The sequence below is a fragment of the Humulus lupulus genome, chromosome X (assembly GCF_963169125.1).
Source record: "Humulus lupulus chromosome X, drHumLupu1.1, whole genome shotgun sequence".
NCBI lineage: Eukaryota > Viridiplantae > Streptophyta > Magnoliopsida > Rosales > Cannabaceae > Humulus > Humulus lupulus.
Genome location: NC_084802.1, coordinates 42,076,402 through 42,089,434, shown reverse-complemented (window position 1 = coordinate 42,089,434; position 13,033 = coordinate 42,076,402). Strand labels below are relative to the sequence as shown.

Here is a 13,033-nt window from a genome sequence, read left to right as displayed (position 1 = left end):
CCTTCATGCATTGTTTTACCTACTACTTTTGCTACTCATTTTGAGCTTAAACCCGCAATCATTCAATTATTGCCATCTTTTTATGGGTTAGATAGAGAGGATCCTTACATGCATGTCAAAGATTTCTTGGAAATTTGCTCAACATTTAAATTTCAAAATTTTTCTGATGAGTCGGTCAAACTAAGATTGTTTCCTTTTTCATTAAAAGACAAATCAAAAGCTTGGTTAAATTCCCTTCCCATGGGGTCTATAACTACATGGGATCAACTTTATAATAAATTCTTACTGAAATTTTTTCCTATGTCTAAAACTGATAGTCTAAGGAGAGAAATCTCCGAGTTTTTTCAAAAAGATAATGAAGAGTTTTATGAATGTTGGGAAGGATTTAAAGATTTATTATTAAAATGTCCTCATCATGGTTTTGAAAAATGGAAACTTGTAAAATATTTTTATGATGGTTTGACTCCCTCTAATCGTCAAATGATTCAATCTATGCATACTGGAAATTTTTTAAAATTTCAAGGACAAGAGGCGTGGGACGCCCTTGAAGATTTATCTGTCAATTCACAACAATGGAATTATTTTGATCCTAGGTCTAGGTCAACTAATTCACCAAAAAGAGGAGGAAGGTATGAAGTAAAAGAAGAAGTAGACTTAAGAACATCTTTAGATAAATTAGCGAGAAAAGTAGAAGCTTTAGCCATAAGCCAAACTATAAACTCTCAAATACAACCAAGAAAAGATGTCTGTTCTATATGTTCTAGTCCGTGCCATAATGCCCAATCCTGTCCTTCCTACCAAGAAGCCTTTTCTGAGGAGGCCAATGCTCTTCATTCTTATGGGAAACCAAATGATAGCCCATTTTCGTCCACCTACAATCCAAATTGGAGAAACCATCCGAACTTTTCATGGAGACAAAACCAACCCCAAATGAATCAAGGGCACCAATACAACACACAAAACCAAGCTCATGCCCCACAAAATTAACCATATCCGCAACAAAGAAGACCTTCCTTAGAAGATACTTTACAACAATTTATGCAATCCACCCAACAAATCCTACAAAATCAATCTCAATCTATTACCAAACTCGAGACACAAGTAGGACAACTCGCCATTGCTTTAGCTGATAGAGAAAAAGGAACATTCCCTAGTCAACCTATCCCTAATCCAAAAGGTCAATATGAGATAGGAAAGTCTAGTCATAATGGAGAAGTCAAATCAATTTCTACTCTTAGGTCTGGAAAGAACATTGTCAAACCCGATTACATACCCGAGGTTGAAAACGAAAAGGAAAAAGAAAAGAGTCAGTCTTCTAGTTCTAATCTCAATGACTCATCAAACAAAGAAATTCCAATCCATCCTTTCATTCCAAAAGCCCCATTCCCACAAAGATTGCTTCCAATTAAAAAAGGCAGCCAATATAATGACATCTTAGAAGTTTTCAAACAAGTTAGTATCAACATCCCTTTCTTAGATGCCATTAAACAAATTCCTGCCTACTCCAAATTTTTAAAGGATCTTTGTACTGTTAAAAGAAACACTAATGTTCCTAAAAAGGCATTTTTAACTGAACAAGCTAGTTCCATTATTCAATATAAGAGTCTTGTTAAATATAAAGATCCTGGGTGTCCCACAATTTCATGCATTATTGGTGATCATTTTATTAACAAAGCTTTACTTGATTTGGGTGCTAGTGTAAATTTATTGCCTTATTCAGTTTATAAGCAACTTGGTATTGGTGAGCTAAAACCTACCTCTATAACTCTGCAATTAGCCGATCGTTCTGTGAAAATTCCTAAAGGCATTATAGATGATGTTTTGATAAAAGTTGATAAATTTTATTTTCCTGTTGACTTCATTGTTCTTGATACTCAACCTGTGGAAAATATGCATGCTCAAATTCCTATCATTTTAGGTAGAACATTCTTAGCTACATCTAATGCAATCATAAATTGTCGTAATGGTGTTTTGAAATTATCTTTCGGAAATATGACTGTTGAATTGAATGTATTTAATGTTGCAAAATCTATTGAGTGTGAAGAAGTGCATGAAGTTAACATGATAGATAGTATTTGTGAAGATGATGGAAATGACTTACTTGATTTTTGTGAAAAATACTTTGGTATGAACTTGCATATTGATGACTTTAATGATGATGTGAATGCTTTGCTAGAGTCTATACCCTTAAATGAAACCAAAGTTGAACCTTTTTCACCCTTAGGTCATGTTCAATCAATTTCTGAGTCTCCAAAGTTAGACCTTAAACCTTTGCCAGAAAATTTAAAATATGCTTTTCTAGGAGAGTCTGAAACCTTACCTGTTATCATAGCATCCGCTTTAGATAAAGAACAAGAAGGTAAATTGTTAGATGTCCTTAGAAAACATAAAGAAGCCATAGGTTGGACCATTGGAGACATTAAAGGAATTAGCCCATCCATATGTATGCATAGAATCCATCTAGAAGAGAGTGCTAAAACCTCTCGGGAATGTCAAAGAAGGTTAAATCCAAATATGAAAGAAGTAGTTAGAGAAGAGGTCATAAAATTGTTAGACGTAGGTATCATTTACCCTATTTCTGATAGTCAATGGGTTAGTCCAGTTCAAGTTATGCCTAAGAAGTCTGGGATCACAGTTGTTGAAAATGAGAAAAATGAATTAATCCCTACTAGAGTACAAACGGGGTGGAGAGTGTGCATAGATTATAGAACGTTGAATAATGTTACTAGAAAAGATCATTTTCCATTACCTTTTATTGATCAAATGCTTGAACGATTAGCTGGCCATGCATATTATTGTTTTCTTGATGGGTATTCGGGATATAACCAAATCCCCATTGCCCCAGAAGATCAAGAAAAGACTACATTTACATGCCCTTTTGGGACTTTTGCCTATCGTCGCATGCCTTTTGGATTATGCAACGCACCTGCGACTTTTCAAAGGTGTATGATTTCGATCTTTTCTGACATGGTTGAAAGATTTCTTTAAGTATTTATGGATGATTTTTCTGTGTTTGGTTCCTCTTTTGATGAATGTTTGCACCATCTTTCCCTTGTGTTAATTCGTTGCAAAGAGAAAAACCTTGTGCTTAATTGGGAAAAATGTCATTTTATGGTTAAAAAAGGAATTCTTTTAGGTCATGTAATATCTTCTGAGGGAATAGAAGTTGATAAAGCTAAAGTTGATCTTATTTCAAAACTTCCCCCACCTAAAACTGTGAAAGAAATTAGATCATTCTTAGGCCATGCCGGTTTCTATAGAAGATTTATAAAAGACTTTAGCAAAATTTCTCGGCCTTTATGCCATTTACTTGGAAAAGAAAATGCTTTTGTCTCTGATAATAATTGCCATGTTGCCTTTGAAAAATTAAAAAATTTGTTGACTACTGCACCCATTATTCGACCTCCTGATTGGAAAATACCTTTTGAAATAATGTGTGATGCTTCTGATTATGCTATAGGTGATGTCTTAGGACAAAGACTTGAAAAAATACCTCATGTAATTTACTATGCTAGCAAAACTTTAAATGATGCTCAATTAAATTATTCCACAACCGAAAAAGAATTGCTTGCTGTTGTTTTTGCATTGGAGAAATTTAGATCTTATTTGTTAGGATCTAAAATTATTGTTTATTCTGATCATGCTGCATTAAAATATCTCTTGTCGAAAAAAGATACTAAGTCTCGTTTGATCCGTTGGATCTTGCTTTTACAAGAATTCGACTTAGAAATACGTGATAAAAAAGGATCTGAAAATGTTGTTGCTGATCATTTATCTAGACTAGTTGTTGAAACTATACATGATTCCACTCCTATCACTGAAACTTTTCCTGATGAGCAATTAATGCATATTTCTTCATTGCCTTGGTATGCTGATATTGTTAATTATTTGGTCACTAAAGAAATACCATCTCATTGGTCTAAGCATGATAAATCTAAATTTTATTCTGAGGTGAAAAACTTTATTTGGGATGATCCTTACTTGTTTAAATACTGCCCTGATCAAATAATTAGAAGATGCATTCCAAATTGTGATCAATCTAAAATCATATCTTTTTGTCATGATCATGCATGTGGAGGACATTTTAGTGGTAAGAAAATAGCTGCTAAAGTTTTACAATGTGGTTTTTATTGGCCTACTATCTTTCATGATACATATATTTATTGTAAAGCTTGTGAACGTTGCCAAAAGTTAGGAAGTTTAACTAAAAGAAATATGATGCCTTTAAATCCTATTCTTATTATTGACATATTTGATGTTTGGGGCATTGATTTTATGGGACCATTTCCTAACTCTTTTGGTAATCTTTATATTCTTGTTGGAGTCGATTATGTATCTAAATGGGCTGAAGCTATTGCATGCCACACTAATGACCACAAAGTTGTGCTTCGGTTTTTGAAAGAAAATATATTTTCCCGTTTTGGTTTACCACGTGCTATCATTAGTGATAACGGTACACACTTTTGTAATAGGCCATTTGAACATTTGATGAAACAATATGGCATTACGCATAAAGTCTCAACACCATATCACCCACAAACTAGTGGTCAAGTTGAAGTGTCTAATAGGGAAGTTAAGCACATTTTAGAAAAAACTATGAATCCAACTAGAAAAGATTGGTCCTTAAGACTCACTGATGCATTATGGGCGTATCGTACCGCGTACAAAACACCCATTGGCATGTCACCCTACAGACTTGTGTATGGGAAGGCGTGCCATTTACCTGTTGAGTTAGAACATAGAGCCTTTTGGGCAATTAAGCAGTTAAACTTTTCTTTAGACAAAGCAGGTGAGAAACGAAAGCTTCAACTAAATGAACTAGACGAAATTAGGAATGATGCATATAACTATTCAAAAAAGTATAAGGATTGTATGAAATTTTACCATGACAAAAATATTTTGAGAAAAGATTTTTCTCCAGGTCAGAAAGTCCTTTTATACAACTCTCGTTTGCATTTATTCCCGGGAAAGTTACGTTCTAGGTGGTCTGGTCCTTACATTGTTCGTATTGTTTTTCCACATGGAGCTATTGAAATTGAAAATCCTAAAAATGGTGATATATTTAAAGTTAATGGACAAAAATTAAAACCATTTTTCGAATTAAAAACTGATGAAGTGGATGAGATACTCCTTGAGGACCCTGTTTACCATGCTCTTTAATTCCTATTTGATCTTGACAACTTGTGTTTTATGTGTTTTGTTTGTTTTATGTGTGATTTAATTTTTGTTTGTTGTATATTCTACTCTCTTAGCGGTGCACCATATCGAGGTACAACCATTCTAAACTCTCAACTCTTGTCAATTTTAAATTATATTTATATTTTGACACATTGAGGACAATGCTTAAATTAAGTTTGGGGGTATCAAGTTTATATGGTTATTATCAATAAGGAGTATGATTTATTGTGTTTTTGCTTTGCTTTGTTTTTTTTGTTTTGTGTTTTATTTATGTTTGTTTGAAAAAAAAATTTATGTTGTTGTTTTGTTAATTTTTTAAATTTGTTCATTTGAATAAAAATTAAAAAAAAAATTGTTTAAAAAAAAAAAATGTTGGTGATATTTTTCATTTTCAATGATAAAAATCTTGATTGAGTTTGAGTTTAATTCTCTTAAAAATATGAATAATTCTTAAGCTTTGTTTTTAATTATAGGGTCAATTTTGCTTATAACAAAAATTACATTTTTCTTAACAAGAACACTCTTATTTCCTATAAGTTTAAGGGAAAAATAATTTTAATGAAAGCATTTTTTCTAAAAGCAAAATTGACAATTTAATTAATTACATAAGCTTAACTTTTATTCATAATAATTTTTGAGATTTATTTTCATTGTGCAATTTTTGAGAAAATCCGTTTTATATCACCAATAAAAAAAAATGTGTGTTTTAATTTTTCTTTTGCTTGAGGACTAGCAAAACTTTAAGTTTGGAGGTGTGATAACTCTACAAAATAGAGTTATTTTACCACTTTTTATGTGCTAATTGTTGCTTAATTCTTGAGTTTTTAATTGATTTATTAAATTTTAAAGTAATTTTGAATTTATTGGGCTTATTTTGATTTTATATATATTTGTATGTTTTTATAGTTATTATATTGTAAAATGTTGTAGTTAATTATTTGAATTATTATTGTTAAGTTAGTGGTAAAAAAATGTTGTATTATTGAACTTAAATGTTTAATAGAAATTAAGTTTTAATTAATATTTTCATGGAATTTATGAGGTATGTTTGATTATTGAAAATATTTAGTTTTAATTTAATTTATATTTGTTTTATAAGGAATTTGTTGTATTTTATTTGCTCTTGAAAAGCAAGAAAAATGAGAGAAAAGTGGTATTTTTGGAAGAAAATATAGGAAAGTTGGCATTCTTGAAATGCCATAACACAGGCCCACGCTTGCCAGGCCCAAGCCCACGCTGATGCTCCATTCCACCTGCCAACAATCAATTATGCCCAGCAGCAACCTCCTGCTGCCACGTGTCCTGGCCATTTCTCTCCCAGCAGCAACCAATGTGCCTCCAAGAGCTTCCCTTCTCTCCAGCATTCACAAAATCCTCATCATAGCAGCATCACCAAAGCACATCCCCAGCCGAAACCACCTTGGGCCTGTCCTTTTGCCCAGCCAAACCGGCCCAAGTCCCCAGCTCGCCCAGCAGGCCCCAAAGCTCCCCAGCCGCCTATTACAGCTATGCATGCCACTTTTTGAGCCTAAATTTGCCTAAGTGTACCATTTGTCCCCTATGCTCAAAATGCCACTTTTTACCCCAAAATCATCATCACTCCTACAATTTACCCCTATTTACCATATTATTATTAATTTAATCAATTTACTTAATTTAAATTGATTATTTTAATAATCTCATTTTGGCTACAAATAAGGGTTTTGAAGACCATTTTAGGGGCTTAATGTTTTGGTTACCATCTTTTTCTCCCATTTTCTCTCTTCCATTTGGGTTTTTCAAGAGCATTTTGCAAGTATGTATGTCATTTATTTTGTAATTTCTACTCTAGTTATGTGCTTCTAATTTTTTTCATAAGATTATTAAGATCATGATAAAGCAACTTGTAACTAGGTAATATTTATGTTGTATGTTGATTTCCCTTGTAATACAACAAAGTTTATGGATTTTTCTTCTACATATATTTCTTTCATCTTAAATATCTTGTATTTTAGATTGTTAGAACATATTTACACTTTGTTTTTCATTAGTGCATAAACATAATACTCTTTGTGTAAGATGTGTCATTAAATTGTATACATCCATGCTTAGAACAAAAATATTATGTTTTGCCTTATAAATAATGTTCATTGATTTATTTGTTATTTCATTAGATTGATTTACACTAAATGCTTTGAAATTATAATTTTGAAAAGTGAAGAAAAATCCTATCTTTATATAAGAAATTTGTGCTTAAAATTATAAATCTTTTTGGAAAATGATAGTTTAAATTATTTTAACTATCACTAAAACTTGGGAATCAATATACTAATAAATATTATTAAACTTACATTTTGTGGATTCTAGTATCTTAATAATCTTTTCTTTTAACACTTATTTTCAACTCATTATTGCTTTATTTTTATTCTCTTAAATAGCTTTATTTTTCAATCTTTTATTTTATGTTCATAATATTAAAACTCGTCAATCTTTGGAGCTAGGTTAGAATTTATTATTTTTGATTTAAAATAGTTTCATTTTCGATTTTAGACAACTCCTTTGGGTTCGACATCCTTGCTTACACGATCATTATTCTATATGGACGATTTGTGCGCTTGCGATTTATAAACTTTTAAACATACCCGTTTTGGGTCCAACAAGGATGGCAATAGCGTGCTGAGCGCTGGTCGATATGGTTATGTCTAACCAGAAGTGCATCATACGCTTGACTGACCTATCAGTCGAGGAAAACTCAACGCTAGGTACGCTGGGCCAGCTCCAAGGCTGGTTATATAGAGGACAGAGCAAAGGGCCCCGGGGTGACTCATTAGTCCCATATCCTAGGGCGCTGAGCCAGTATGATTTATTAATCATGTGTTTGGGTGCTGAGCCCCAATATGATTCCATAATCAGATATTTTGGGCATTGGACCCTGATATGATTCATTGATGGTTATCTTGGGCTATTGGCCCATATGACGTTGCAGTCATTTATATGGATGGTATGCATGCATGAGTAGGGTTATTACTTCTAGGCATGCTTATTATGATTTGGTAACATGTTATTAACTACTTATGAGCATGTTTAAGTTTTCTTGTTGAGCCTTGGCTCATGGGTGCTATATGGTGCTAGACCATCCCTGAGTTGGAGCGCTTATGTGACGATGTGTACATATGCGGCTGCTCGACCACCACGGCCGATGGTTTAAAGAGGAACTAGGGTCAAACCCTATTTTGTCGCTTAGGTCGGCGGGTTGTAACTTTGCATTGTAATTAACCTTTTAAATGTATTTTGGCATCCCATGTATAAAGTAAACGTTTTAGTGAAACATTTGTATCTTTGACCAAAATTTTTAACCCTAAACCGTTAATCATGTTTAGTTACACGATTATGACCAAATGACTTATTTAGCGAGTTAGCACTATTTAAAATACACAGTGTAACGACCTCTGAGTAGTAGGGCGTTACATAAACTATTGATGCTTGATTAATTATATGTGTGTGTATGTTTATGACATTTGCCATATTGTATAGAGAGAAAATGATGTAATGTCCCAAAAATGCTAATAAGACTTTGATTAGTGTGTCGGGAGGGCATACTTGGATATATGTGTAATTAATTGATTATATACGTGACCATGTGGCATGCATGATTATACGATAATATGATTATAAATGCATGTTTATGAGTATTAAATATGATTGTGGGTCCGTTCTTGTTGGCATGTTGAGGGCATAAATGTGATTATATGCGTTAAATGATCGAGACCACATTATTATGTGGATAAATTTGCAGTATTTGGCTCGAGGCGATCCTAGTGGGAGTTTAATAACCAGCTCGGGGTGAGCCTAGGGGTATTCTGGGAACTTAGTGAGTATTTGAGGATTTATTGAGTAACTGGTAAGTATTTGGTGATTAGTTGGGTATGTTGGGATTGATTGGGAATGTGTAGGATGACTCGAGGAATTAGCGGGAAACAGGGAAAATGACTGTTTACCCTTAAGGGCAATTAGGGGGCTGAGTTAATACTAGGGATACTTTGGTCTTTTGTAGGGGGATAAGCTTGAAAGGGCCTTAGGAAGTGATCAGAACATAACAAAAATTTCTTAGCTCTCTCTCTCACACTCATTCTCACGTTCTCCCTCTCCCTCTCTTTGGGTGTGTAAAACTTGTTGAGATTTGAAGACTTGAGGCTAAGAAACTAAGGGGGAAGACTTGTTATGTTTGGGAGTCAACCCAGGGGGGTGGAGATACTACTGAGGTAAGGATTTTAAGTTGATTAATCTGCTGAATTCCATTAAAACTTTAGGCTTGCATGGAAGTAGATTTTAAGTCTGATTTTGAGTATTGGGTGAGGGTATGTAATTGTTTCTGTATTTCTGTGATGTTTAGGGTGTATGAATGAGGATTTTAGGTTTACTTCTAAGTTTGGATGGTGTTTGGGGTGTAACTTATTGGTTTAGGCTCGGGAAAATGTAGAAATACCCAAGGATTTATGGGTTCACGCGGGCGCGCTGCGACCCAGTTCATGGGCGCTGCGGCTGGCGTGACCAAAAATGCCCTGGGGGGCTTGCTGATTCATGGGCATGCCGCGACCCTAGAGGGCAAGTCGCGACCCTCCTACCCCTGGAGTTTGAGGTTGGCGCCTCTGACTTGGGGGCGCACCGTGACCCTTAGGGCCAGGTTGCGACCCTACCTAGGCAACCTTAACCAAAATAGGTCTTTGGGCTCAGGGACTTAAACCTAAGCGCTTGGGATGAATTCTACTGGCTGGTTTAGTAGAATTCGAGGTCCCGAAGGCTAGTATTTTATTCCAAAACATTTTAATTGGATTATATTTTTAATAGCTATCCATTGTCGCTTGTGACTAGGGTTGCCATTAAGGCTTGGGATTGAGGATCGTGCTCGGGACCGCTCTACATCCTTCGCTCGGGACTCGAGGTAAGAAAACTTCACTCGAATTGTGAATGGGACTGAGATCCCCTGTAAATGAACATATGTGTTCTGCAACTTGTATATCTGTTATGTGTGATGTGAAAGTATGATCTAAGGGAGTCGGAGCTGATTTTGAGTGTACTAAACGCAGCTCGACCTAAGCGAGCCGGGATCAACTAAATAACCACAAGGCTCGACCTAAAGGTGCCGACACCTTAATATTTGTATTAAGATTGAATTATATGTTTGGAATAATCTATTTACCATTGCTTAATTTATTGCTTGTACTCTGTTGTTGGTTGAACTAGTTGATCTAAAGTTTACTATGCACAATCTGTTGTTATCTATGCTTGTTGAATTTGGTTTCTTGCTGAGCCTTGGCTCATGAGTGCTACGTGGTGTAGGTAAAGGCAAAGGAAAGCTAAACCAGCCATGATTTGGAGAGCTTTGGGGGTGGTGTGTACATTGGCAGTTGCTCGACTGCCAAGGCCGAGGGATTTACAGGGACTAAAGCCAAAAATTGTATTTTGCCATTTAGGCTGGCTACTGTTGTATTTATTTTTTTAGGGTTGTAACCACCATGTAAACATTATTTTTGGGATCCCATGTATCAAACTTTTATTATAATGAAAATCAACTATTTTACGATCAAAATCTTTTAACCCTAACTTGTCAATTGACTTTAGAAACACATTTATGTCCAAAAGACTTGATTAACAAGTCTTCCACTATCTTAAACACACAGTGTAACGGTCTTGGTCATCCAGGGCGTTACAACTTGGTATCAGAGCGGTCTAGGTTTAAGGGTTCTTGAAGACTGGCTAGGCATGTACACCCGTCGCTAAAGACAAGCTTGACTTAGGGTTTGGTAACCATATATGTGATTATATGTTTGAATGTTTAAATGAAATATAAATGCTTTATCTGCATGTTTATTAGGGAGCATGAGATATACTGATAGGGTCTTGCCCTTGACTGTTATGTGGATATGATAGGGCGTGCTTGTAAAGACCTAACTAACTAAAATGACTCATACCTTTAAAAAAATACTAAGACAATAACTGCTATCTTTGGATACATACATAAAATAATGAAACTTTATTATAGAAAATAAAAAAAATACGGGATCCCATTGTTATTACATAAAATCATAAAGAAAACAAAACCTTTAATTAAATTGTTCAAATACTAAATGCAGAAATCACAAATACATAAATAAAAAAACTCGAAACATAAACGCCATCCTTGATCATTCCCATCAGTCCATTCATTTACTTCTCGCCCAATACACATGCCAAAGCTGCCATGGATCTGTCTCGCCTTCCATGTTCATTTACCTGCACCATCTAAATAAAAAGAAATGAGCCTAATTCCCAGTAAGGAAAAACTACTAAAGCATAACATAAAATATAAGACGTAAAAACATAAAACATAAGACTACAAATTAGTGGCCATTAACTCATTACCGTAGTATGTGATAGAAACCATCTAGGTCCTCTTGCTACTATTTAGAGGTAGGTTTAAACACAACTATAGTCTACGATAATGATAAAAATCTCGGGATTTGCTTATTTGCTATCTAAGCAACCATATTTCCCAAGCGACTACAAACATAAAAACAACATACATACATACACATAGCATATAAACATAATCATTACACATAAAATCTAACTTATTTTCCTTACCAAAACCGGGGTATTGGAGACAAGTGCGGGATTGGAAACTCCTAAAACCAAACGATAAAACCATAAGTTTCCTAAAGAAAAGAAGATCTAAACCATCGAGATAAGAACTTACCAAAAACCTTAAGTTTCAAGAAAAATCAAATACTTAACCAAAAGTCATTATAACAAGTTAGGATTTGAAGAAAAAGAAAAGAATAAGAGAAATTGTGATGAACTAAACTTGAGGATTAAGAGTACCTTAGACAGCTTAGAACTTCGATCTACACCTCAATACTGAAATCACACTCTAGCTTACTTCCTAAGTGTTTAGAAAAGCTTAGATTTGAAATCTTTTAACCCCAAAACCCTAGTGTTTCTCTCTAGAACGAATTTAGTAGCTTGGAGGCTCTGAGAAGTGTTTGAAAGATGATGCAAAAGGCTGAGTGAAGGGTCCTATTTATAGAGTTCAAGGAGTGAAACTAACTCCCTTTTAAATGAATAAATAAAAAAATAAAAATTGATTTTTCTGCTCAACCGATACCCAAAACTCGATCAAAATCGTTCAAGAGAAAGTCCAAGTTGTTGAGGGTCGTTTCTAGCTCGGATTCCATGAACTAATAAAATATGCAAGTGGAGTTGATATATCGCCTCCCCCATATTCTCGAGGCTCCATGGTTTCGTTCATACGAAGTTGACGTGTTTTTCGTATCATCATAGGCGATATATCAGCCCCTATAGCTGCGATATATCGGCTTACACTGATATTTTAAACACATTTTTGCACACTTTCCGGACACTTGAAGTTGTTAAAACCACTTTGACTGGGTAATATGAGATCCTAACAACTGATGGAAGGTTCTAGACTTCCTAGGTTTTATCCTTTATTAATTTATTCATCTAAAATCCTTAATAAACATACATGTGACATTTGTCAAATCCTTAATTATTCTATCTAAACCTTAGGTTATAATAAATAATATTTATAGGACCAACTTCAATAATCAAACCTTATGATAAAATTAATATTTCTAAACTATAGGTTAAACTTATATAATCCATAACTATCTCTATGAGTTTCAAAAATAATTCCTAGCTTGAACCAATAACCACGAAAACTAAAATACTATAGCACAAGCTACTAATATCTAACTAAGTAAAATTCGGAGACACTACAATGCTTATTAGCATTGCTATTTTATGTGAATACCTGTTAAAATACTTGTTTACATTACAAATGTGTATCGTGGCTTGGATATTGGCATTAGACTGTGAA

At 34.3% G+C, this 13,033-nt stretch overlaps 1 protein-coding gene and 1 non-coding gene across 2 annotated transcripts in view; one reads left to right on the top strand and one right to left on the bottom strand.

Annotated features, from left to right (window-relative positions):
• Positions 1-315: 315 nt before the first annotated feature.
• LOC133807611 (small nucleolar RNA R71) lies at positions 316-422 on the bottom strand. The gene has a single exon (XR_009879514.1). It is a non-coding gene; the product is annotated as a small nucleolar RNA R71 (small nucleolar RNA).
• Positions 423-1,431: 1,009 nt separating this feature from the next.
• LOC133805755 (uncharacterized) overlaps positions 1,432-13,033 on the top strand; it is a gene marked incomplete at its 5' end in the record, with an annotated part of 42,958 nt that continues 31,356 nt past the window's right edge. The window contains 3 exons of the mRNA XM_062243915.1: positions 1,432-2,359; positions 3,902-4,034; positions 4,647-5,005. Coding sequence (XP_062099899.1) covers positions 1,432-2,359; positions 3,902-4,034; positions 4,647-5,005 — 1,420 coding nt within the window. The remainder of the gene's footprint in view (positions 2,360-3,901; positions 4,035-4,646; positions 5,006-13,033) is intronic.